The following is a 25,130-nucleotide window of genomic DNA, read 5'->3' as shown; positions in this document are numbered from 1 at the left end:
AGTTTTAATATTATGCGGTCATTTGAGTTTTAATATTATGATGTCATTTGAGTTTGAGTTTTAATATTATGATGTCATTTGAGTTTTAATATTATGATGTCATTTGAGTTTTAATATTATGAGGTCATCTGAGTTTTAATATTATGAGGTCATTTGAGTTTTAATATTATGAGGTCATTTGAGTTTTAAGATTATGAGGTCATTTGAGTTTTAATATTATGATGTCATTTGAGTTTTAAGATTATGAGGTCATTTGAGTTTTAATATTATGAGGTCATCTGAGTTTTAATATTATGATGTCATTTGAGTTTTAACATTATGAGGTCATTTGAGTTTTAATATTATGATGTCATTTGAGTTTTAATATTATGAGGTCATTTGAGTTTTAATATTATGAGGTTATTTGAGTTTTAAGATTATGAGGTCATTTGAGTTTTAATATTATGAGGTCATCTGAGTTTTAATATTATGAGGTCATTTGAGTTTTAATATTATGAGGTTATTTGAGTTTTAATATTATGAGGTCATTTGAGTTTTAATATTATGAGGTCATTTGAGTTTTAATATTATGAGGTCATCTGAGTTTTAATATTATGAGGTCATCTGAGTTTTAATATTATGATGTCATTTGAATTTTAATATTATGAGGTCATTTGAGTTTTAATATTATGAGGTCATTTGAGTTTTAATATTATGAGGTTATTTGAGTTTTAAGATTATGAGGTCATTTGAGTTTTAATATTATGAGGTTATTTGAGTTTTAATATTATGAGGTCATTTGAGTTTTAATATTATGAGGTTATTTGAGTTTTAAGATTATGAGGTCATTTGAGTTTTAATATTATGAGGTTATCTGAGTTTTAATATTATGAGGTCATTTGAGTTTTAACATGAGGTCATTTGAGTTTTAATATTCTGATGTCATTTGAGTTTTAATATTATGATGTCATTTGAGTTTTAAGATTGTGAGGTCATCTGAGTTTTAATATTATGTCATTTGAATTTTAATATTATGAGGTCATTTGAGTTTTAATATTATGAGGTCATTTGAGTTTGAGTTTTAATATTCTGATGTCATTTGAGTTTTAATATTATGATGTCATTTGAGTTTTAATATTATGTCATTTGAGTTTTAATATTATGATGTCATTTGAGTTTTAATATTATGAGGTCATTTGAGTTTTAATATTATGAGGTCATCTGAGTTTTAATATTATGAGGTCATTTGAGTTTTAATATTATGTCATTTGAGTTTTAATATTATGTCATTTGAGTTTTAATATTATGAGGTCATTTGAGTTTTAATATTATGAGGTCATTTGAGTTTTAATATTATGCGGTCATTTGAGTTTTAATATTATGATGTCATTTGAGTTTGAGTTTTAATATTATGATGTCATTTGAGTTTTAATATTATGATGTCATTTGAGTTTTAATATTATGAGGTCATCTGAGTTTTAATATTATGATGTCATTTGAGTTTTAATATTATGTCATTTGAGTTTTAATATTATGTCATTTGAGTTTTAATATTATGTCATTTGAGTTTTAATATTATGAGGTCATTTGAGTTTTAATATTATGATGTCATTTGAGTTTTAATATTATGTCATTTGAGTTTTAATATTATGAGGTCATTTGAGTTTTAATATTATGAGGTCATTTGAGTTTTAATATTATGATGTCATTTGAGTTTTAATATTATGTCATTTGAGTTTTAATATTATGATGTCATTTGAGTTTTAATATTATGATGTCATTTGAGTTTGAGTTTTAATATTATGATGTCATTTGAGTTTTAATATTATGTCATTTGAGTTTTAATATTATGTCATTTGAGTTTTAATATTATGAGGTCATTTGAGTTTTAATATTATGAGGTCATTTGAGTTTTAATATTATGAGGTCATTTGAGTTTTAATATTATGCGGTCATTTGAGTTTTAATATTATGATGTCATTTGAGTTTGAGTTTTAATATTATGATGTCATTTGAGTTTTAATATTATGTCATTTGAGTTTTAATATTATGATGTCATTTGAGTTTTAATATTATGATGTCATTTGAGTTTGAGTTTTAATATTATGATGTCATTTGAGTTTTAATATTATGTCATTTGAGTTTTAATATTATGTCATTTGAGTTTTAATATTATGAGGTCATTTGAGTTTTAATATTATGAGGTCATTTGAGTTTTAATATTATGAGGTCATTTGAGTTTTAATATTATGCGGTCATTTGAGTTTTAATATTATGATGTCATTTGAGTTTGAGTTTTAATATTATGATGTCATTTGAGTTTTAATATTATGATGTCATTTGAGTTTTAATATTATGAGGTCATCTGAGTTTTAATATTATGTCATTTGAGTTTTAATATTATGAGGTCATTTGAGTTTTAATATTATGATGTCATTTGAGTTTGAGTTTTAATATTATGATGTCATTTGAGTTTTAATATTATGCGGTCATTTGAGTTTTAATATTATGATGTCATTTGAGTTTGAGTTTTAATATTATGATGTCATTTGAGTTTTAATATTATGATGTCATTTGAGTTTTAATATTATGAGGTCATCTGAGTTTTAATATTATGTCATTTGAGTTTTAATATTATGAGGTCATTTGAGTTTTAATATTATGATGTCATTTGAGTTTGAGTTTTAATATTATGATGTCATTTGAGTTTTAATATTATGATGTCATTTGAGTTTTAAGATTATGAGGTCATTTGAGTTTTAATATTATGTCATTTGAGTTTTAATATTATGAGGTCATATGAGTTTTAATATTATGATGTCATTTGAGTCTTAATATTGTGAGGTCATCTGAGTTTTAGGATTATGAGGTCATCTGAGTTTTAAAATTATATTTACAATTGTGAGTTTTAAGGTGATGAGTATTTTTTAGTTTTATTGTTATAAGTACATGTGAGATTTAAAATTTAGAGTATGTTTGAGTTTGAAGGTTATAATTATATGAATGAAACATAAGTTATAATTATATGATTGAATTTTTAGGTTGAATATGTGCTTATTTTAAGGTTATGAGTATATATTTTAAGGTTATGAGTATTTATTTTAAGGTTATTAGTATTTATTTTAAGGTTATGAGTATATATTTTAAGGTTATGAGTATTTATTTTAAGATTATAAGGTTATGAGTATGTATTTTAAGGTTATGAGTATTTATTTTAAGATTATAAGGTTATGAGTTTGTATTTTAAGGTTATGAGTATGTATTTTAAGGTTATGAGTATTTATTTTAAGGTTATGAGTATTTATTTTAAGGTAATGAGCATGTAACAGTTTTGAGGTTATGAATATGTGAGTTTCAGGGTTATGTGTTTATTCTAATGATATAAGGAGGTGTTAAAGTTATAAGCATGTGAGTTGTATGGTGTTTAGAACATGTGATAAAATTATGGTTGTGTGAGCATATGTTAGTCTTAAGGCTATAAAATATGTGTGAATTTAACATAAATCATAGAAATTGACAATAGAAGTTCATTCCATAAAGGTTAATTTTGTCTCCAGCTTTGCATAAGGTTTTGTTGTTAATTAGGTTATTATTATTATTATTATTATTATTATTGTTGTTATTATTATTAGGTATATACCAGGGATGTGGAGGAGTTCTTAATCAAACTTTAGGATCAATTTCATCCATTGAGTCTAATGTTAGTGGATCTTATGCAAATGATTTGGACTGCCGCTGGACAATCTTTGTGGGAGACAATAAAGTGGTGAAGCTGACCATTAGAGATATGGACATTGAGAACCATGCTACCTGTAGATATGACTTTATCAGGGTAAGATGACCAGATAAAAAACAAAAGTCATGTAAACTGTCATATTTTTCCCAAATATTTAAATTTAAGCTGGCTTCAGCAGTAAGCTCTCGAAAGTAATAACAATTCTACATTTTTATTTTGAAAGTTAGTAATCAGCCAAATGTATTTATGTTATATCTTGAATGAATTTGAAAATACATGGAGAGAGAGAGTCTTACATGTACATAATTCTTGTTGTTCCTCTGAGTTTGAAGATGACCATGACCAGTGACCATGACCATCATTGTGACCATCACCAGTGACCATGACCATCACTGTGACCATCACCAGTGACCATGACCATCACTGTGACCATCAACAGTGACCATGACCATCACTGACCATCACCAGTGACCATGACCATCACTGTGACCATCAACAGTGACCATAACCATCACTGACCAGTTTGGTTTCTGTGAATGCATGAAGGGCTGATTGACCAATTTGTGCTCTGAACTGTCTGTGGCGCACTTTACAGGAGATACCATTTGTGTATGCCTGACCAATGGAGGATATGCTATTTTTGTGTTGGCCTGATCATGGAGGATATGCTATTTTTGTGTTGGCCTGACCAATGGAGGATATGCTATTTTTGTTTTGGCCTGACCAGTGGAGGATATGCTATTTTTGTTTTGGCCTGACCAATGGAGGATATGCTATTTTTGTTTTGGCCTGACCAATGGAGGATATGCTATTTTCGTGAGATCTATGCTGCTCATGCTTCTGCACTTTCTCTGCAGTTCTCCATTCAAAATCTGCCTGTTCCAGTTTGGATGAGATTGCCAGTTGGAGCAATCCTGTGTGAGATCTTCCCAAGCCTCTTGGTCTATACTGAAGTGTTGAAAGGATGATTTTGAAGAAATCTGAATCACTATATATATATATATATATATATATATATATATATATATATATATATATATATATATATATTCACATGATCATAGAAGAGACGCAGATATTCTAAATTTATATATAAACATTGATGATCATTCTATCAATGTTACATCATATGCCAGCAGTAGTTCAGACCAACCTTTTATCATTACAGGTATATGATGGAATTAGCATGGAGGACCCTGTAATAGGGACATACTGTGGAAATAATACTCCCTCAGCCATCACTTCCACCTCCAATGTTCTCCTAGTACAGTTTTACACTGATGGCTCCATTGCTCGGCGAGGTTTCAATGCCACATATGTCCAGGAAGATGGTAAGAATCCATGCATAATATTTTCAAACTTTTAACCATTGTGATTTGTAACAGTTGACTCCATCTGTCTTGCTTGCTAAGTCAGTGCACAAAGATTAGTCCAGCATCATCATGTTCAATGACACTTTGTTAAAATGGGGTGGGGGTCTTTGAAAGTAAACATACACCCTACTTTTAACTCACTTATGTGTTTCTTTCTCAGCCTGCTGAATGTTGTATTAAAAAACAATACTTTAGTATCAAACATTTTGTGGGGTACCTATACATTTTGTGGGGTATCTATACATTTTGTGGGGTACCCATACATTTTTGTGGATTTTATTGATGCCCTCAGCCACAAATTTAAAGACACCATGAAAAATTACCTATATGTGATGAAGATGCTCACCCTCATTTTCTTACTGTACTTCATTTGTAGCAATCAGCAGAGCTATTTTATAAATCAACACCATTTTTGTAATCCGGTAACACAATATCAGCTTCTACATATGTTTATATTTTTATAATCCTTTAAAAAAGAAATATAAAGCATTTCATATTGTTTCAAATCACAGATATCTGTACCGTGTCCAGTAGCTGTAATTTACACTCTTAAATCGATATGTTGTGAGATAAGTAAGGACTGAGAGAAATAAGATAAAGCATGAGGTATTCAGATGCTAGTATTAATGAAATAAAGAATGAAAGATTTAAATCCTTATGAAAACATGTCTCATTTCATTCATGTATGCTTAATCCAATGAACAGAATGACTGCATGAATGACAATTACTAATAGAACACTATATATAAATCATGTGTGCTTAGTTGTGATGGAATATGGCCTGGTGTGTGCAGGCAAGGCAACAAATGCTGTTTGCCCACTGACCTGGGTTCGAATCTCTGTAGAGTATGAATTAAAAAGATTCTAACCTGTATGATAGTATTATTTGTATTAATATTAATTCTCCCGACTATTATGAAGCTATCTCCTACAGAATCTAGAAATAGCACTTTCCGTTCTATCTGTCTAAAATATGTTGATGCAGTCACACTTGTCTGGTGTGCTATATATGCTCGCATATAAACCCGTTTGCGTATAAGCTACCCCACCCCCCCAACTGAATAGGTATATACACTAAAAAGTGCATGACGTGCATATAAGCAGACCCACAACTCCGAGACATCACAAGATGCACCCAGTAAGTTATAAATGCATTTATTTATGCAAACTTTTTAAAAATTACATGTATATTTTTCTCAGGGTTGGCATGTATGATTATTAAAAAGAAATGGTATAAATCTTTTTGAAAAGTAATTTCTTTAATTTTCTGTTTTCTTATTGTTTCTGCCTGATTCAGATTTGTGTATAATTTGATTGAACAATGGCAAGAATTGAGCATTCACGGGTTGCTGTAACACTATCTCTCCCTTTTAAAACAGATATTGTTTGTTTATATGTTCATTGCATTGGAAATTTTATATCAGTGCACCAGTAATTATGTTTTTATGTTGCCTTGAAATTGTAAATACCTAACTCATTAAAATGTGATCCCAGTATGACAACACAACGAACAACAATACAGTTTGATTCAATGCTTGCAGTTAGGCTACTGAGCATATTTACATGATGGTGCCACCACATGTACATTGTAGGTTTGAACACGCACTGAATGAAGTACATCCTTTGGAGTCGAATCAGGGGCACCACTCCACTAAACTTTAATGATATCTCCAAAATACAATAATGAAGTTTCAGCATTAATGCTTCAAAAATTATGCTAATACCGTAAAAGCTGAGTTGTAGTTTGTTTTGATGTAAGTGACCTCACACCATACCTGTCAACTCTCATGCCAGGCAGGGAAAAAAGAAGAAAATTTCTGATTTTTGGGGTCGTTCCACACCTACCTCCTGATTTCATAATATCTCCCGATTTTTGCAGAGAACTCCTAATTATTACGTTACCACTTTATTATGCTGGTTATGTACCTTGTATTTACCTTTATTAATTTTGTGTTGGAGAAATCAGAGAATATGTATGTGCAAAATAATAACAAAATCAATCATACTACTTTATAACAGTTTAATAACTGTCTGGACACCGATTTTTTTTTTTACATACATATAAGTCTTAGAACACAGAAAAAATCATTTTTCATGTCCCAAGATTTACAACTGTTACAATGGACAACAAAAAGACTTAAAAACTGTCAAGTTTAGACACTGGCCTGCATATAAGCATAGCTCTGGGTACCTCATATATATGTATAGCTCTGGGTACCTCAAATCCATGCATAGCTATGGATTCAACTTTTTATCCATGCATAGCTCTGGATACCCATATCCATGCATAGCTCTAGATACCCCATATCCATGCAAAGCTATGGATACCCATATCCATGCATAGCTCTGGATACCCCATATCCATGCAAAGCTATGGATACCCATATCCATGCATAGCTCTGGATGCCTCATATCCATGCATAGCTCTGGATACCCATATCCATGCATAGCTCTAGATACCCCATATCCATGCAAAGCTATGGGTACCCATATCAATGCATAGCTCTGGATGCCTCATATCCATGCCTAGCTCTGGATACCCCAAATCCATGCATAGCACTGGATACCCCATATCCATGCAAAGCTATGGATACCCATATCCATGCATTGCTCTGGGTACCTCATATCCATGCATAGGTCTAGATACCCCATATCCATGCAAAGCTATGGATACCTATATCCCTGCATAGCTCTGGATACCCGAAATCCATGCATAGCTCTGAATACCCAATATCCATGCATATCTATACATACCCCATATCCGTGCATAGCTCTAGATACCCCATATCCATGCAAAGCTAAGGATACCCATATCCATGCTAGCTCTGGAAACCCATATCCATGCATAGCTCTGGATGCCCCATATCCATGCATAGCTCTGGATACCCCAAATCCATGCATAGCACTGGATACCCCATATCTATGCATAGCTATGGATAACCCATATCCATGCATAGCTCTGGATACCCCATATCCATGCAAAGCTATGGATACCCATATCCATGCATTGCTCTGGGTAACTCTTATCCATGCATATGTCTAGATACCCCATATCTATGCAAAGCAATGGATACCCATATCCATGCATTGCTCTGGATGCCTCATATCCATGCATAGTTCTGGATACCCATATCCATGCATAGCTCTAGATACCCCATATCCATGCAAAGCTATGGGTACCCATATCAATGCATAGCTCTGGATGCCTCATATCCATGCCTAGCTCTGGATACCCCATATCCATGCAAAGCTATGGATACCCATATCCATGCATAGCTCTGGATACCCATATCCATCCATAACTCTGGATACCCCATATCCATGCATAGCTCTAGATACCCCATATCCATGCATCATTCTGGGTACCTCATATCCATGCATAGCTCTGGATACCCATATCCATGCATAGCTCTGGATACCCCATATCCATGCATAGCTCTAGATACCCCATATCCATGCATCATTCTGGGTACCTCATATCCATGCATAGCTCTGGATACCCATATCCATGCATAGCTCTGGATACCCCATATCCATGCATAGCTCTAGATATCCCATATCCATGCATCATTCTGGGTACCTCATATCCATGCATAGCTCTGGATACCCATACCCATGCATAGCTCTGGATACCCCATGTCCATGCATCATTCTGGGTACCTCATATACATGCATAGCTCTGGATACCCATATTCATGCATAGCTCTGGATACCCCATATCCATGCATAGCTCTAGATACCCCATATCCATGCATAATTCTGGGTACCTCATATCCATGCATAGCTCTGGATACCCATATCCATGCATAGCTCTGGATACCCATATCCATGCATAGCTCTGGATACCCCATATCCATGCATAGCTCTGGATACCCATATCCATGCATAGCTCTGGATACCCCATATCTGTGCATAGCTCTGGATACCCATATCCATGCATAGCTCTGGATACCCCATATCCATGCATAGCACTGGATACCCCATATTGATGCATAGCTATGGACACCCCATATCCATGCATAGCTCTGGATAACCCATATCCATGCATCGCTTTGGACACCCCATATCCATGCATAGCTCTGGATAACCCATATCCATGCATCGCTTTGGATATCCCATATCCATGCATAGCTCTGAATACCCCATATCCATGCATAACTCTAAATACACCATATCCATGCATCATTCTGGGTACCTCATATCCATGCATAGCTCTGAATACCCCAATCCATGCATCACTCTGGATACCCCATATCCATGCATAGCTCTAGATACCCCATATCCATGCATCATTCTGGGTACCTCATCCATGCATAGCTCTGGATACCCCATATCCAAGCATTGCTCTGGGTACCTCATATCCATGCATAACTCTGGATACCCTAAATCAGTGCTGTCCAACCCGCAGGCTGCATGCAGCCCGCTGGCTGATTTTAAATGGCCCGCCAGAGCTCGAGCAGCTATATAGTCGATGCTTTTCAGTTTTTTGCTACGGCCCTCGGCTTCAAGAAAAACATTTTTCAGTGGCCCATGGTATCAAAAAGGTTGGACAGCACTGCCCTAAATCCATGCATAGCTCTGGATACCCCATATCCTTGCATGGCTCTGGGTACCTTATATCCATGCATAGCTATGAATACCCCATATTCATGCATGGCTCTAGATACCCAAAATCCATGCATAGTTCTTCAATGATTAAATAGAGAGTCACATAATAATGTAACAAATACAGCAGATAAGGCATTATGGCCATAAATTCATGCACACAAGTCTCTTGCAACATATGGCTTTGTCCATTAAGGTTTATGTAGCCATATGTTTTGTTGTGTACTTGAATGGAGACCTTATGAAAAATGTCAAATAATAAAAGCTAGTCTTTTTTAATTCACTTTACATGAGACATCTGCCACCCCATTATTACGAGATTGGCCAATTCTGCAAACTAAATATGTTCATTGGAGATCTATGCATTGTGTTTCCTTACAACAGTGCTCTTGTAAGATTTTTCTGGGTTCTTCCTCCACCAGATATACTGGCCGCCATATATATGTACAGTGTAATCCCTTTTTTCCATAAATAGACTCAAATTAAACATAAAACCCTTTTTTCTATAAATAGACTCAAATTGAAAACTATAACCCTTTTTCCATAAAGAGACTCAAATTGTACAATGTATCCCTTTTTTCCTTAAATAGACACAAATTGAAAAAAGTATAACCCTTTTTTTGATAAGTAGACTCAAGTTGCACAAGGTAATCCCTTTTTTCCTTAAATAGACTCAGATTAAAAAATAGAACCCATTTTTCTATAAATAGACTCAAATTGAAAACTATAACTATTTTTTCCATAAATAGACTCAACTGGTAAAATATAACCCATTTTTCTATAAATAGACTCAAATTGAAAACTATAACCCTTTTTTCCATAAATAGACTCAACTGGTAAAATATAACCTATTTTTCTGTAAATAGACTCAAATTGAAAACTATAACCCTTTTTTCCATAAATAGACTAAATTTTTTACACATAATCCCTTTTTTAATAAATGGCTTCAATTATAGAATATGATCCCATTTTTCAATAAACATTTCTTCAGAGAACTACTGTAATTGATTTTATTATAATACAGTAGTTATAGGTCTTGATCTTCAGATGATAGTTTGAAGTTGTGTAAAATAAATCATGAATTTGAAATAAATTAACAAGGATGGTAACAAATATATTTTTTTTATAGGTTCAGTGCTGATTTCATAACTTTAATGTATCGGTGTGATTCACATTATTGTTCATAGTGTGTTCCAAAATGTGTGTGTGCGTGTGTGTGGGTGTGAAGTCATACAAGGGTAGAACATAGATGATAAATGAAATTTTAAAATAATCAAAGCAGTGGAAAAAACACATGGAATTGTATTTCTTACAATCATTATGTTTTGTCGGACCATTTTAGTTGCTATTCGCATAATTGGCTTCTTGTTTTTGTTGTTGTAGATCTCATTCCTTCACGTGCTTTTTCTGTATGTAGCTACTCTCATCCAAATATTATGACTGATTATGATTCGTACTAAAAAAATGCTATAAAATTCCGTCAGAAAAGAATAGTTACTGGTACAAACAGCAGTCATCATTTGAACATTGGTTTTGTATGAGTAAACATCAGATATCATTTTTTTATGTTTGGAAGTATGCCGATATGGTGGCATGCATATAAATGGTGATCTAAGAAATGCATTTTGTTTTCATTTTTCTATTTGCTAGGGATGAGTATGCACTTATAAGAAAATATATCAGATCTGTTGGATTATGTCTTCTGTCAAAAAGTGAAATGTGTTCCAAGTTGTGCTACTAGCTTTTTAAGATGTTAAAGATGCAAAAATCAGGAAGCATTTGAGTGCCTGACTGATCAGGAACAAATTTAAATGTTAATTTAACACTATTTTATTATATTGTAAGTTCATATGTTACAGTAGACAGATATTGGATATGGCATAACAAATGCTCTTACTGTTACATGTAGTTTAATTTATCACTAATTTGTGGGCCAGAATTGGCCTTTATCAAGTTTCATCCTTTACCCCACCAGTAACTTTAACACTTACTTTTCACATTAATTTTATATAATTTTCATTTCAAACATAGCTGAGATGCATTGAACAACTTTATGCCACTGTGACATCATTCATGACATTTGGTCACACTTCGACCTGGTATTTTTTGCTACTGAACGATTATGATTCAATACCAAGTCTTTGCTTGACTCCGACTAATAAACATGCCAAAAACTAGACAGAAGTGTTGAAATTAATTGTTCATTTTGTTTTTATTTCTAGGACAAAATTTTAAGAACTTTTCTCAGCTTCAGCAACTATTATATGACTTAGTTCCTGTTCTTTCTTTGGAAAATTTTTTTTGGCAGGAGCCATTTTCATTGGAGAAATAATGTAACGAGTCAAAATCAATCATTGATGGGTTGACTTTTTCTTGTTAAAAGCTGCTATCTGGAAAAGGTTGCTTTCTGCTGAAATGTTTCTTCTGGCTTTATCTTTTTTTTTTCTTAAAAGTTATTCATGTTTAATGTCTAAATATTATTCTTTTTAACTTGCCTGTTCCAAGCACTGAGCCATATATCAGTATAAACCTCTTTGGGCTTGACACTTTGAAAATCAGACACTGCACTATTCAGTATTTCAGTCCTATAGGTTTTAACTTGAAAACCTATAACTTGTTTTCCATTTGCCCTCAATATGTGATTATGTGTGATGTATAACTATATTTAATAATAATATGAATACAATTTCTGAATATTTGTAAAATTAGTATTCTTATGAATTATATACATATATTGTTTGCAATAGATAGCTTTGTTAAAAATAATTGGCAGGACTCTTAAGTTACTGTTTTGTTCATAAAGTTAATTTTCATCATGCATAATATTGTGTACAACAGCTGTGTGCGGTGGAATATTAACAGCCAGTGCAAGTCCACAAGCTATCACCTCCCCTTCATTCCCAAACCCTGTTACACAAGACCTCCGCTGTCGCTGGACAATCGACACACCAGAGGCAAACCAACAGCTTCACATGACCATGTCAGACCTCAGCCTTCTGAACTCTACGAACTGTATAACAGAATATCTGGAGATAAAAGACTATCCACTGGTAGGTTTAAATTGTTTTTGAGAATACTCTGAATTTTCTAATTTTCATGGTGCACCATGTTCTTAGATTCTTGGTTGCTGTAAGCAAAAAAATTAATAATCCATTGAGCAAGAAGCCTTCTGTGGAAACAGTAGAAGGCCTTCCCCATTCCATGAATCTTAATACCATATAAAAGTTATTCTTCTTGCACCATATATCCTTACTTATTTCTAGAATCCACTGTAAACCACATAGAAGCTGATCTGCTATCACATGATGCACCAGCAGATCAGTGTCTGTGTTGCATGTTCTACTGATGACTCTTAGCAAACTGCATAGACCCAGATCTGTTGGCATATTATGCTAAGCTTGTACAACTGTACTTTGCTGATAGTCTGATACCTAGGCAGATGTTACTATACAAAATTTCATATCACTATCATTTGTATATATTTCTCCCAATTTTTAAGAAGTTTTCACTATAGATTGATCTATTAATATTTTGAAGAAAATGTTCCTTTTTATGAAACGTTATAGCATGAAGATGAATAGTGTTATCTCCCTTGTATTGATTTGTCTTTGGGAATTAATAATTTATTATATTGTTGATAATCTAAGTTGCAGTCATGTCCTGTAGCTCACTTCGTACCACCTTCTTGATAACATTTCTTCCCTTCATGAAGTCACTGATGTCAGAGAGTTCTCTTTTTGCTTCATTTCAGCAAGCAATTTTGCTTTTTGCTCAGTCTTGGGGTGTTCCAGTATTTCTTGGAAAAAAATTGAGACATGGGTCAAGTGGCTGAAAATTATTAGCAGTTTTATTATTATCTTCTACAGAAGTTAATTTATTATATGCTCATTTTTTTCTCTGTTAACTTTACATTGTCACAATTGTGCAATATTTTACGATATTACACATACAATAGTGAATTAGGAACTACTTTGTAAACAGATCATGTACACTCATGTAGTAGACAGTTTTGGTTGATTAAATTTGTTTCAGAATGAACTAAAATGTGTTTAGTGGACTGCCACATACCAGCTGTTTTGCCACATTCTGCATTATCTTTTTTGATACAGTGTTTTGGATTTAGGCTAGAGATAGATGCCAGACAGGTCTGGGTCCCTACAAATAACATGCAAGCGACAAGGCATAAAGTGTCTTCTTTAACAGGTCATACTACAATTATATAAATAATAAATCTGTGCATTGAGAAAATGGTCTTTAGAGACAGGTGGTCTCACATAGCAGTGGTGTTTCGAGACAGGTTTTACTGTACCAGACCCTCATATGGTGAAGATCTCCAGGAAATCAAATGATAGTCTGGTTGAATGAAGCAAACCCCTTGATTGTTAACTAAATACAGGTTGTACTGTCTCTATTTACAGGGATTGATGGGAAAATCAGTGCATTACTGTGCCAATCAAAGACCCCCTCCATTTGATTCGGTAGGCAGAACAGTTCAGATCAACTATGCTGTGACAGCTGCTTCCCAGAGTAAAGGGTTTTCTCTCAACTATACAATAGCAAGTAAGTACTGCATGCCTGTCATATCTCCAACATTGTTTTGGAGTTTCCTGCCAGGAGTGTGAAAAAGTCATACACAGTGTTACCCCACTATGGCACGCTCCGTTATAACACAGATTTGGATATAACATGGTTGTGGTGTGGCTCCCAAAATTTCATTTACATGTATTTTTTTCGTACACAAAAATAAATTCTTTCTTAAAAGTAAAAAAATAAACGTAAAAAGTTTATTACCAATTTGGGGAAGATATTGTGTATGAATAACACAAGACGATTGTGGCATGGCACCTGAAATTTTATATCTATTTTTCTCGTACATGAAAAAAAAAAATTCTTATTAAAAGTACGAATATAACGTAAAATGTTTATTAAGGGATCATGCAGGGCTTCACCAATGTCACAAATTGCGAAATTTTTCATTATTAGCAGCAAAATATCATGCCAATTTTTTAATCTATTGGCAACATTGTTGGCTGTTTATACAACCATTGGTTTGGAGTGGAGAAATTCAGGGGCACCATGAAAGGAAACTGCATACTTGATCTAAAATGCACTGAAATTTATCTATTGATACATAAATAAATTCTTTGTTCATTTTGATAAACCATCTTAAAAGTGCTTTGTTATATTATAATCCGCTTGTGTTATCTAACATGACTACTGTATGTTGTGAGATATCCACTTGTTTTTCTTTTTTACATTTCTGGTTGCAGTCAACCATACAAGGCATTATCTGATAAGCTATCTTTTGTCTGTTTTTGGCTGCTCGCTAGTAATTAATATATTTACATAGACTGACATTTGTATTGGATGGTAAGTAAAATTCCTCTTCTTTTCACTCAGAATTAAATCCTTCAGAACACTCATATTTTCTCTAGTAATCCCTATCATCAGACCAGAACACCTTCATCTCTATCGCCCACTGACCCTTTTTTAAAATTTATGATGCATGCGTGGAAGGCAGCAAGATTCTGCTACCACAAATGTAAAAAAAAAAAAAAAAACCAAGATCTCACTTGTTGGTCTATTCAGTAGGCAGGGAGAAAGAGTAACTACAATTGACCAAACAACAGTCAATTCCTGTTTAAAAAATGTACCCAGATAAAACAGGCTGTTGAAATTTCAAAGAAAACAGATTACCTTTGAAGCATCAATTGTTATGAAAACGTATAGTGTTTACAGTTGATGCTCTGGAAATCCATTAATTTCATTTCCTCAGAAAATGGGGATTCTTCATATGAAAATGTAATTTCATTGTTAATACAGTCTGTTTGTAATTCTTGGTTTCATTGATCAAACATGAAAATGATCTAATGAAGGTCAGTTACAATATAATTTTATAATCCACTGTTTGTGATTTAGATTTTTAACTTAGCTTTTTAAAAAAATTCAGTCATATCACTATGGTGTCTGCAGTGTGACAGTTAATAGTGATGTCTAGCACTGGGGCATCATGCTGCAGATATGTAGCATGATGTCCCACGCAGTCACATTATCCTGACACCAGGCTGACCAGTCCTAACACTAACCTCTTAATGCTGAGCTTCTAGCGAGACAGCTGTTAGTACCATTTTTATAAGTATTTGGTATGACTTGGCCATTGTTCGAACCCACGACCTCCCTAATCTGAGGTGGATGCTCTAACTATTAGACCACCGGAATGGTCTTTATAATCCAGTAAGACGTATAAAAAATTTCATTTCAGCAGTTTATTGGAAATTTACAGCCAGTGACCAGATAAAGCCTAAAAATTCATCTTTTCTTATTCCTTTCCAAGCATTTAAAACTTTAAATCTGACAACCTATTAATATTCCAGATATTACAGAAACATAATCTTCTGATAGTGTCAGGGAAAAGTATTCTGTACTGTTGGTTGCCTTCAAAGTCGTCACACCAGTATAAATGGCATTAATGCCTGCAGTCACCCATTTCTAGATGAAAGATGCCAAATACTGACTTTGAATATTGTATATATCAGCATGTACATCGTACTTGGTCAAATATGTGGAATGAAATCCACCAACATACTTCAAAACATCAAACCTGCTGTTGGAGAGATCCCTCATTTAGAACAAAGTAGAAAGATGAAGTTGTGCAGGTTAAACATTGGATACATACCTGGCTGTTGTATACCTGATGAACAGCAAAACAGGTGTATCTGATATGAAGGGTGAATCTTGACTAAAGTGCATACCATGCCAGAGTCAACTGACAGTATAACATATTCTTGTCCATTTTGTTGATAACAACCCTGCATGTCTGTCAACGAATGCAGTTTTAAACTACTCAGAGACTTCTAAATTTTGACCAAAGTTAACACTTAGCTTTCATATTTGTACAAATTATATCGATCTGCTATCAAATTTGGCTGCCATTACTAAAATAGTAAAACCATGTAAAAGAATTTGGTAGACAGCTTGATATTAAAGGATCTTGAGTCAGAATGGTTATCAGCATTCTGTGTTTTTATTTAGTAGACTTGTAGCATTTTCTTTCATTTCTGCACAGAAACTCAGCTAATTTAATTTAGATTACAGTCAAATTGACTATGCAGCTAAATACTGATGAGACCTCAGCTGAGCTAAGTGTCAGCATTCTATATCATTTAGAGTTATGGCCCTTGATTAGGTACAGATTTAGTATGCAACAGCATCTTTAGAGTTATCATCCCTGATTGCTAGACTTGCCAGTATTCCTTTCAGTAACTCCCTTGGCATACAGTTTTATTGTGCTGACTCTTCGACTTAGTTTCATTTCTCAGCATTCAGTGAGCTACATTATTTTAGCAGAGTTGAGATAGCAGATTGTTAGTTCAGACCAAATTACTTTTGTTTCAATAGAGTTGTTCCCTTCGTTATTATTGGATTTCAAGAAAATTATATTTGTATTTGTAGCTCTGTATTGATAAGCAGAATTAGATTGTCAGCTTCATATGTCATTGTTTGATGGTTGACTGCTGAGTGTTGGACCCATATTTTGTATTTAGACCTCACATGGGTTCCATTATCTTTATTCTCTGTCATCAGTAGAATCTTCCTTTACAAATGCACCTTAACTTGTGTTCTATGTCATCAGTAGTGACTTACTTTACAAATGTACTATAACTCGTGTTCTGTGTCATCAGTAGTGACTTCTTTAATACCAATGTACCTTATTAATTTGTGTTCTTTGTCATCAGTAGTGACTTACTTTGCAAATGTGCCTTAATTCATGTTCAGTGTCATCAGTAGAGACTTGCTTTGCAAAAGTACCTTAACTCACTTTCTTCCAGTATATCACCATCGTCATTTTCCTCTACAAAACTTCACTCCCCTTGTTCCAGCAGAGCAGGACACATCAGTTTCTGGAATATTGTTGCTTTTCTTCAGGTTGTAACAGAACTTACACAGGATCAAGTGGACAGTTGTTTAGCCCAGGTTATCCAGGCTCCTACCCTAGAAATGCCAACTGCCAGATGCGTATTTCAGCTCCTCAGGGAACCACATTGTCGCTTTACTTCAACAGTTTACGAGTCGAACCACATTCCAACTGCAGCTATGACTATCTGGAGGTTAGAAACTTACTGTGGTTTTGTTATGAGAAAAGATGCCATCTATACACCCTTATAAGACAGATCCAGCTGTTGACTTCATAGACCCAGATATGCCATTACATAATGCACTAGCAGATTTATGTCTATGCAGTTTGTTAATACATCATAGACCCTGATCTACTGGTTTGCTATGGCAAATTAGTGTCTATGCTGTTTGCAGTTGGTCTCGCCTTACAAGTGAGCATATAAGGTAGATATATAAACTTTGGTCCCTTACTACAAAGCCATTCAGTGTACCACTTCCCCTTTAATAACACATTTATGCTAATAGAGCCCAGAAAATCATTTGGGTTTTGTTTTATCTATCTTACATGGATAATTAACCACAACCATATATATAACTTAAAGACAAAGAATGGTGCAGCACGTAAGAGAACTGCCTATATTATTAAGATATCAGATGACTCTGATAAAGAGCAAGATCAGCACATATTAATTATGTAAGCTTGGATCATAGTAGCTGAACATGTTGCCACTCTATAGCCGGTAAGTCTGGTCTGATTTTGATCAGACTTAGAATATGTGCCAGTGCATTTATTAAGTATCTATTTCATTTATATAAATACATTTATATATATATATATATATATATATATATATATATATATATATATATATATATATATATATATATACTATCCAGTACTTGGCTGGGGTTAATTTAACAATTTGAATTTTAAAAAACTTTTGTTCAGATTAACAAATCAATCATACTTTATCATTTTATTTTATATTATGTATTTGACACAAAAACAATTAATTTTTTTAAATTTATATTCTACCCAATAGATCAGAAATGGTTCCACATCTGTTTCCCCTGTACTGGCCAAGTTATGTGGTTTCAGCCTGCCAAATCCAATTTTTGCTGCAACAAATGAGGTATGGCTCAACTTTGTGACAGACAGTTCCATCACTCACCAAGGATATGACATTACCTACACTACAACCACACAAGGTACGTTGAAGCAGATTTTATAAAGAGATAATTTGCATGGGTATCAAAGATCTAAATTTACTGACCATGCACTAACTACTGTTACATTCTTACCTACTTTCTGCTTCAAAGACCCAAAGAAAGACATTTTTTCCCGTGACTTTTCCTGGAATCCTGATAATGAGTGATACATTTCAGAGCAGTATTAAAGCCAAAACAAAGTATAGCACACTGATTGAGTTCAGCCTGTTGGCTTTCATGCAGGATGACAAAGGTTACAGTTCAGCCAGTTCCAGAAAGGCAAATTTCACAAAAATTATGGGTCATTTATGTTTGATCTGATTTTGCATAGGCAAGACATAGGGGTATCTCATTCTGGAAGTGGTGGCCTCCACTAGGTTAAGGATTTGGTTAAAGTTTTATGGTATGATTATAGGTCTCTAACCATTTTAGGAACTGCTTTCATACTTCAAATATATAATGATTGATCTTTTATCTCTACCCCTGCATACATCTTGGTGAAGATGTTAGTTAAATTTTTTTGTAGTCATAAGGAAGGGATAGCTGTATTTTGACCGTGTAAACGATATTGCATATCCATGTATCCCAATTCTCCCATTTGAAGGTCATTCCCATTCCCATTGACCTTCAGGTAAAGGAAAGGTCATTTGAAGATCGTTGGTGAATTTTAGATAAGGTTTTTCTCAGTGCTCATAAAACTCAGACAATGGGAGGAACAGCTGACATACTTTTATTGTATACCTAGGAAGCCCTTTCATATTTATGCAGCCCTAGCCTTCCTTTGATTCTCATGGAAAGTTGAATTCATTTCAAAATCATGGTTACATTTTTTCTGTATAGCCAGAGAATTTGAATCCTGAAAGGGATGGCTATCACACTTAGAAATTGTAATCAGGCAGATGTGCCCTTTTATATTCATGCACCATTCATTTGAAGTGGAGAATAGAGGAAATATATATGGAAAGTGTAAGATAATTTTTGTGTTACCTTATAAGGAAGTCACCTGTTCTAAGGATATTTAGTGAACAACATTGTGTCAGTAGTAACAGATCAGATGACTTTAAAACATACTAACTTGAACTAGGCATGGAAAAACAAGTATTCATCCTGAACCATAGATACGGCTTTTGTGGGTTCTGGGCCACCAAGAGCAGTGTTCGTTATGATGTGATATTGAAATGTCATCATAGGAGAGCTTAGCTACTGGTTGTGTGTGTGTGTGAATTGGATTTTTAATGTAGGTTTAACATTTTTTCAGTCATATCACTACGATATTTACAGTGTAGCAGTTTATAGGGAGGTCTAGCACTGGGGCATAATGCCAGAGTCATGTAGCATCATGTCTAACCCAGCCACATTATCTTGACACCAGGCCGACCAGTCCTAACACTAACCTCATAATGCTGAACGCCAAGCGAGACAGCTATTTGTACCATTTTTATAAGATTTTTATATGATTCAGCCAGGTTTCAAACCCACGAACTCCCACATGTGAGGTGGATGCTCTAACTACATATGCCACTGGAGCGGTCATGTGCTGGTTGAGTAAGGTACTTGCATACTGTTATACTGGGTCACAGAGTGCTGACAATATAAATAAACTGAATTCATTTGTTTTTCTTACAGTTGAAATAAGGACTTGAAACTAGATATCTATATATAATACCTGTTTTCAGTATTGCAATTTTGTACAATCTACTTATGTAATTACTCTATGTCATATATTATTTTACTTCTAGGTGTAATTAATCCATGTCATATATTATTTTACTTCTAAGTGTAATTACTCTATGTCATATATTATTTTACTTCTAGGTGTGGGTTGTGGAGGAAACCTCACTGGTATCAATGGAAGTCTCACCAGTCCTGGTTACCCTGGCAACTACACCACAGGAACTACATGTACATGGCTAATCCAGGTGCCAGCTCGTCGTGTGATTAGGCTGACATTTACAGACATGCGGATGTTTGATCCAGTCAATTGTGAAACAGACTATGTGGAACTTTACAATGGGATTAGTGACTCGGCACCAATATTCTCCAGATACTGTGGGGATGTAAGTGCGCAGCATGGTTTTTTGTTCTTTTAGCAGAGACATAGCTAGATTGCTTTTCTGACAACAGCCTGTGGGGGTGTAAATGTTACAGTGATGTGGTGTGTATGTTACAATCATGTGTCAAAGATATTTATTGTAAAAGTTTTATAACCTTGTAGTCGTGAGTCTAGAAGCCAATATATGAGTTAGCCAAGATGTTAAAACCACATTATTTAACAAATAAACTCAATACAGTTGCTTCGGTCCCTACCTGATGAAGTTGATGCTACTTTATGATAATATTGTTGTCCACGTCTCAGGAGTTTGGTTTCTAAATGATAAATTTACTGGGAATTGTGGGAGTTTGTCCAAGCTACGTGTGCAGTTGATGAGACCTTAAGAATGAGTCGTCATATACAAGAGTTATACCCCATGAATGTACCTGACTGGTTTCTGCAGCTGCATTACCAAGAATTGTTGGATTTCAACCATATTTGGCATACAGGTTTATATTGATGAGAAAATTTGGATGAACTTAATTTCCGACATTCCATGACATCAGGTGATGCCCTCAATTGCACATACTCCTTACTCATGATTTCTGCAGCATTTCATTACCAAGGTTTGTTGGATTTTCAGCCAGATTTTGTCTTTTCACAAACATTTCAGTTCTAAACTACTTTGATCAAAGTGTGTTCATGGCTTACATTCTGTGTAAAAAAAGAAGCCTATTGATTTTGGGATCAAAACATCAGGGGTCAAGATCACTGTAACTGGATAAAGAAAAATGGTTTTGCATAATAACTTTGGTTCTAGACCATACAACTTGATCCAAGTTTGTGGAGGTCTTGCACTTTATGTATTGAAGAAGCCTTCTGATCTCAGGAGTTTGGTTTCTAAATGATAAATTTACTGGGATATCATGGTCATTGCATCACAAAGAAAATGGGGGTTTGCAGAGTAACTTTTGTTTTAGAGCAAGTTTGTTGACCAAAATTTGTAGATGGCTTGCACTGAGGGTTAATACCGAAACATTTTATGATCAAAGGTCACATTGATGTTGAGTCTGAAAAGAAAATAATGGTTTATGGACAGTAAGGTTAGTTCAAGACTGTATTCCTGCAAAGACCTAGGTCACCGAGACCCATGGGTCTATTACCTCTATGGTTGACTGCACCCTACTAGTGCCTGCATAAAGCACTAGTAAACAAAGTACTGGCATATGTTTTACTATTCACTGTACTCTTCTTGTTTATAGAAGAGAGGTTGATTTTGCTGCCTGTTTAATCCATAATAGTAGTGTTGGTGATTGGGTAACATTTTAAGACCAGTCAATTTCTTCAAAGTGATGATAATAAATATTTGATGATTTTTCCACATGACATCATGTTGGAACCCTAGCCTGAGGCCCAAAACAGAGGGAATGGTGGAGAATTGAATTCAAACCAAAATCTATCACAGAAATCTTAATCACTTGATTGGTCATTGCATTAAAAGTGACTAGTGCTTAACCAAATTGATCACTCAGAACAGTGCTGCTTAAAAGATATTTTTTCCTTCTTTTTTGCAGGAAATACCAGGATCTGTGACAACCAGCAGTAACACGGCCTTTGTAAAGTTTGTGTCTAATGGTGTAGGAATGGCCCTGGGGTTTAGACTGATTTTCACCAGCTAGTTCAACGCAACTCAATATGTCAGCAAGTGTACAGCACAGAGTGACGTCCAAATATAAACCAAAAACAGTCATAGGAAGACAGTTGATGTCATGATGTATATTTTTGACTATATTAAAGGAAATGTTTATAATTTCTACTATATACTACAAATTGTGAACAATGTCAGCTGATGCTCTTAAAAAGTTTGCAAGGAAACATTTGTTACTACACATCTACACATTTCAAAACTATACCATTCATGCTAAAGACTTGATGAAGTAAGTAATACAAATATGGTTATTTCCATTTGACAGTCAGTTAAACAATTATTCAGACTATTTATTTGAACAAACTTAAAAGTGTTCATGGATAGATAATTTATTTTCTTTTAATAAAGTTATTGGTTTTTAATCAGAGACCCAGTTGCATGACAAAATATATGTCTCATGATGAAATTGTTTTTACAGTTATGTATCTCTTTTCATTATTGAGTCTTTATAGAGTAATTTTATCTTTGGGATAGTACCCAGCCACTTTTACTTCATATAGTTTTGATTACTAATAATAGTTGTTAACTGTTTGGTTTTACTGAAATTAGTAACAAAGTATAGATCCACTGGCCTCTTGGATCAGTTTAATGTCAGGGGAAGCAATTCAGATGGTTAGACATTGTAGTATTCACCCTTTGATTTTATTGCACTTGTACTGCCTGAAACAATAGTATACAATACTTTTTAAGGAAATAACCACAGTAATTTCTCCGATAATTTTTACAATGTTAATATAAATTCTCTAATGGTTACTAATGAGAAGAAAATGTAGACAAATATTACATTAGATTTTTTTTTGCAGTATGTTTATGATATTATAAAGGGCCATGACTGGATGTATCTCTAGAGTTATGTTTTTCCATCTGATCACATGAACTCATCAAGCCTTTAGAACTGAGAAAACCTGTAGCAAGAGCTCTTTGTACACAATGTGAGAAGGAACAATGCAGATTTATCTTGCTGTAATATTGCAGACTGTTTTAATGTAAACAACTGAAAAACCAAATCCATCCCCAAGACATACTACATACATCAACAATGTTTTGTTAGAGTATATATTGTTTTAGATTTTTATGTAAAGATTTTTACTTAAAATTTGTATATATGTAGAAAAAAAATAAAACAGAAACGTCTATTGTGATATCCCTTTTGTATCTGTCATTATACCAGTTGGATTTGTATATAAAATATTCTTATGCCTTGATAATATCTACGAGGGGGCTTGTAGTGTTAATCATATCTGCCCATCATGTCACATAATGTTTGTCACAATTTCTGTTTATGAGAAGTAACATTTGAATGACTTAGTGGATTGAAGCTACAATTGTTACAAGAATTTTTATAATAAAGACATGGATCTAGTTTTAGTTCACAATTTTCCAGCTAAATTTAATGGATTTATGGCTCCTGTTTGACCTAGCATTTTGCCCTTTAGATAAATTTGTATTGCCAGGGACATCTGGGTCATAGGAATTTGTTTACATTTACATTCCAAATTGATGTTTTATGGCCATTTCATTTAAAACAGGATCAGAAGGCAAGTCAAATTAATGTTTCTAGATGTTTTGATGAAGAAAGTACTTCATGCGATTGTATCAGTTGAAAATCCTATACTTTGGTCGAGTCTAAATGAAAGTTTCCTTCTGGCTCTGTCGTGTGTAATTTTAGTGGAATAACACTTAAAGTGCATCAAGGAACAATTTACTTCCTAAGATATGAAATAGTATCTGGAGTCGAGCTCAGTTGTAAGTAACGTCAGCATTCCGCAAAAGCTGTAAAATATTTTCTATAGCACAACCCCTTCACCCAACCCAATATAATGTAAGATTGTTTATATAAGATTGCTGTTGTATCATTCAAAAAGGCTGTCTAAAAAGCATATCTGCATTGTTAGTCAAAATTCATTCAACATGTTCATGAGCAAATTTTTTTAATTTGTCTGTTCAGCTGCAGAATCAGTCCCTCACACACTATTTGGCATTTTTGTTTGTAAGTGTAAGGTTGGCAACAAAAGTACCACCATATCAAATAAACTTTATTTTAATGCCTGTTTTATTCATTTCAGGAAAATTTAAAATCTTCCAGGACATAACACTTAGTAGAAAGGACAGAATAACAGTTCATATTTAAGTCATTTTGTATATTTCACAAAATAAACTGGGGATGTGCAATCTAATACAGACAATAAATATTTTATTTACTTTACTTTGGTATTGTCTTTATTTATTTCTCCATCCAGTCTCCATTACAATTATGAAAAAAGAATAGATTCCTCTTCAAATCATAGTATATCCCCATCCAGCCCTCCAAAGAATGGAAGGGGGCACCATCACCATGTCTCCTGGCAGTAAAAATGCTGGAAAGTCATCTGCCTGCGAAGTCTGAAGAGAGTAGTGTTCTCTTGGATAGAGAGATTGATGCCAAATTCCATTGACCACTAGTTAATATTTCTGTTTGTGCCAGGTCAGAATGTTCTTACAGTAGTCCTCTTAATACCTGTTACATTCACCTTTGTACCTTTTCACATGTTTGAGCAATATTTCAGAGTTTTCTTTTACCAAGAAAGTAAATTTATCTCTTTATGTTATCGT

General features: G+C 33.9%; 1 protein-coding gene across 1 annotated transcript in view; it reads left to right on the top strand.

Moving 5' to 3' along the window:
- LOC149791415 (cubilin-like) overlaps positions 1 to 24,744 on the top strand; it is a 203,259-nt gene extending 178,515 nt beyond the window's left edge. The window contains exons 59-66 of the mRNA XM_089969953.1: positions 3,612 to 3,811; positions 4,884 to 5,046; positions 12,532 to 12,743; positions 14,112 to 14,253; positions 17,620 to 17,801; positions 18,633 to 18,798; positions 20,614 to 20,855; positions 22,405 to 24,744. Coding sequence (XP_089826079.1) covers positions 3,612 to 3,811; positions 4,884 to 5,046; positions 12,532 to 12,743; positions 14,112 to 14,253; positions 17,620 to 17,801; positions 18,633 to 18,798; positions 20,614 to 20,855; positions 22,405 to 22,509 — 1,412 coding nt within the window. The 3' untranslated portion in view covers positions 22,510 to 24,744. The remainder of the gene's footprint in view (positions 1 to 3,611; positions 3,812 to 4,883; positions 5,047 to 12,531; positions 12,744 to 14,111; positions 14,254 to 17,619; positions 17,802 to 18,632; positions 18,799 to 20,613; positions 20,856 to 22,404) is intronic.
- The last annotated feature ends 386 nt before the right edge of the window (positions 24,745 to 25,130 follow it).

This window comes from Sinohyriopsis cumingii, chromosome 9, assembly GCF_028554795.1.
Source record: "Sinohyriopsis cumingii isolate HCF-2022 chromosome 9, ASM2855479v2, whole genome shotgun sequence".
In the NCBI taxonomy this organism is placed as follows: domain Eukaryota; kingdom Metazoa; phylum Mollusca; class Bivalvia; order Unionida; family Unionidae; genus Sinohyriopsis; species Sinohyriopsis cumingii.
The sequence above is the reverse complement of the archived record's forward strand: the minus strand, read 5'-3'. Positions and strand labels throughout refer to the sequence as shown.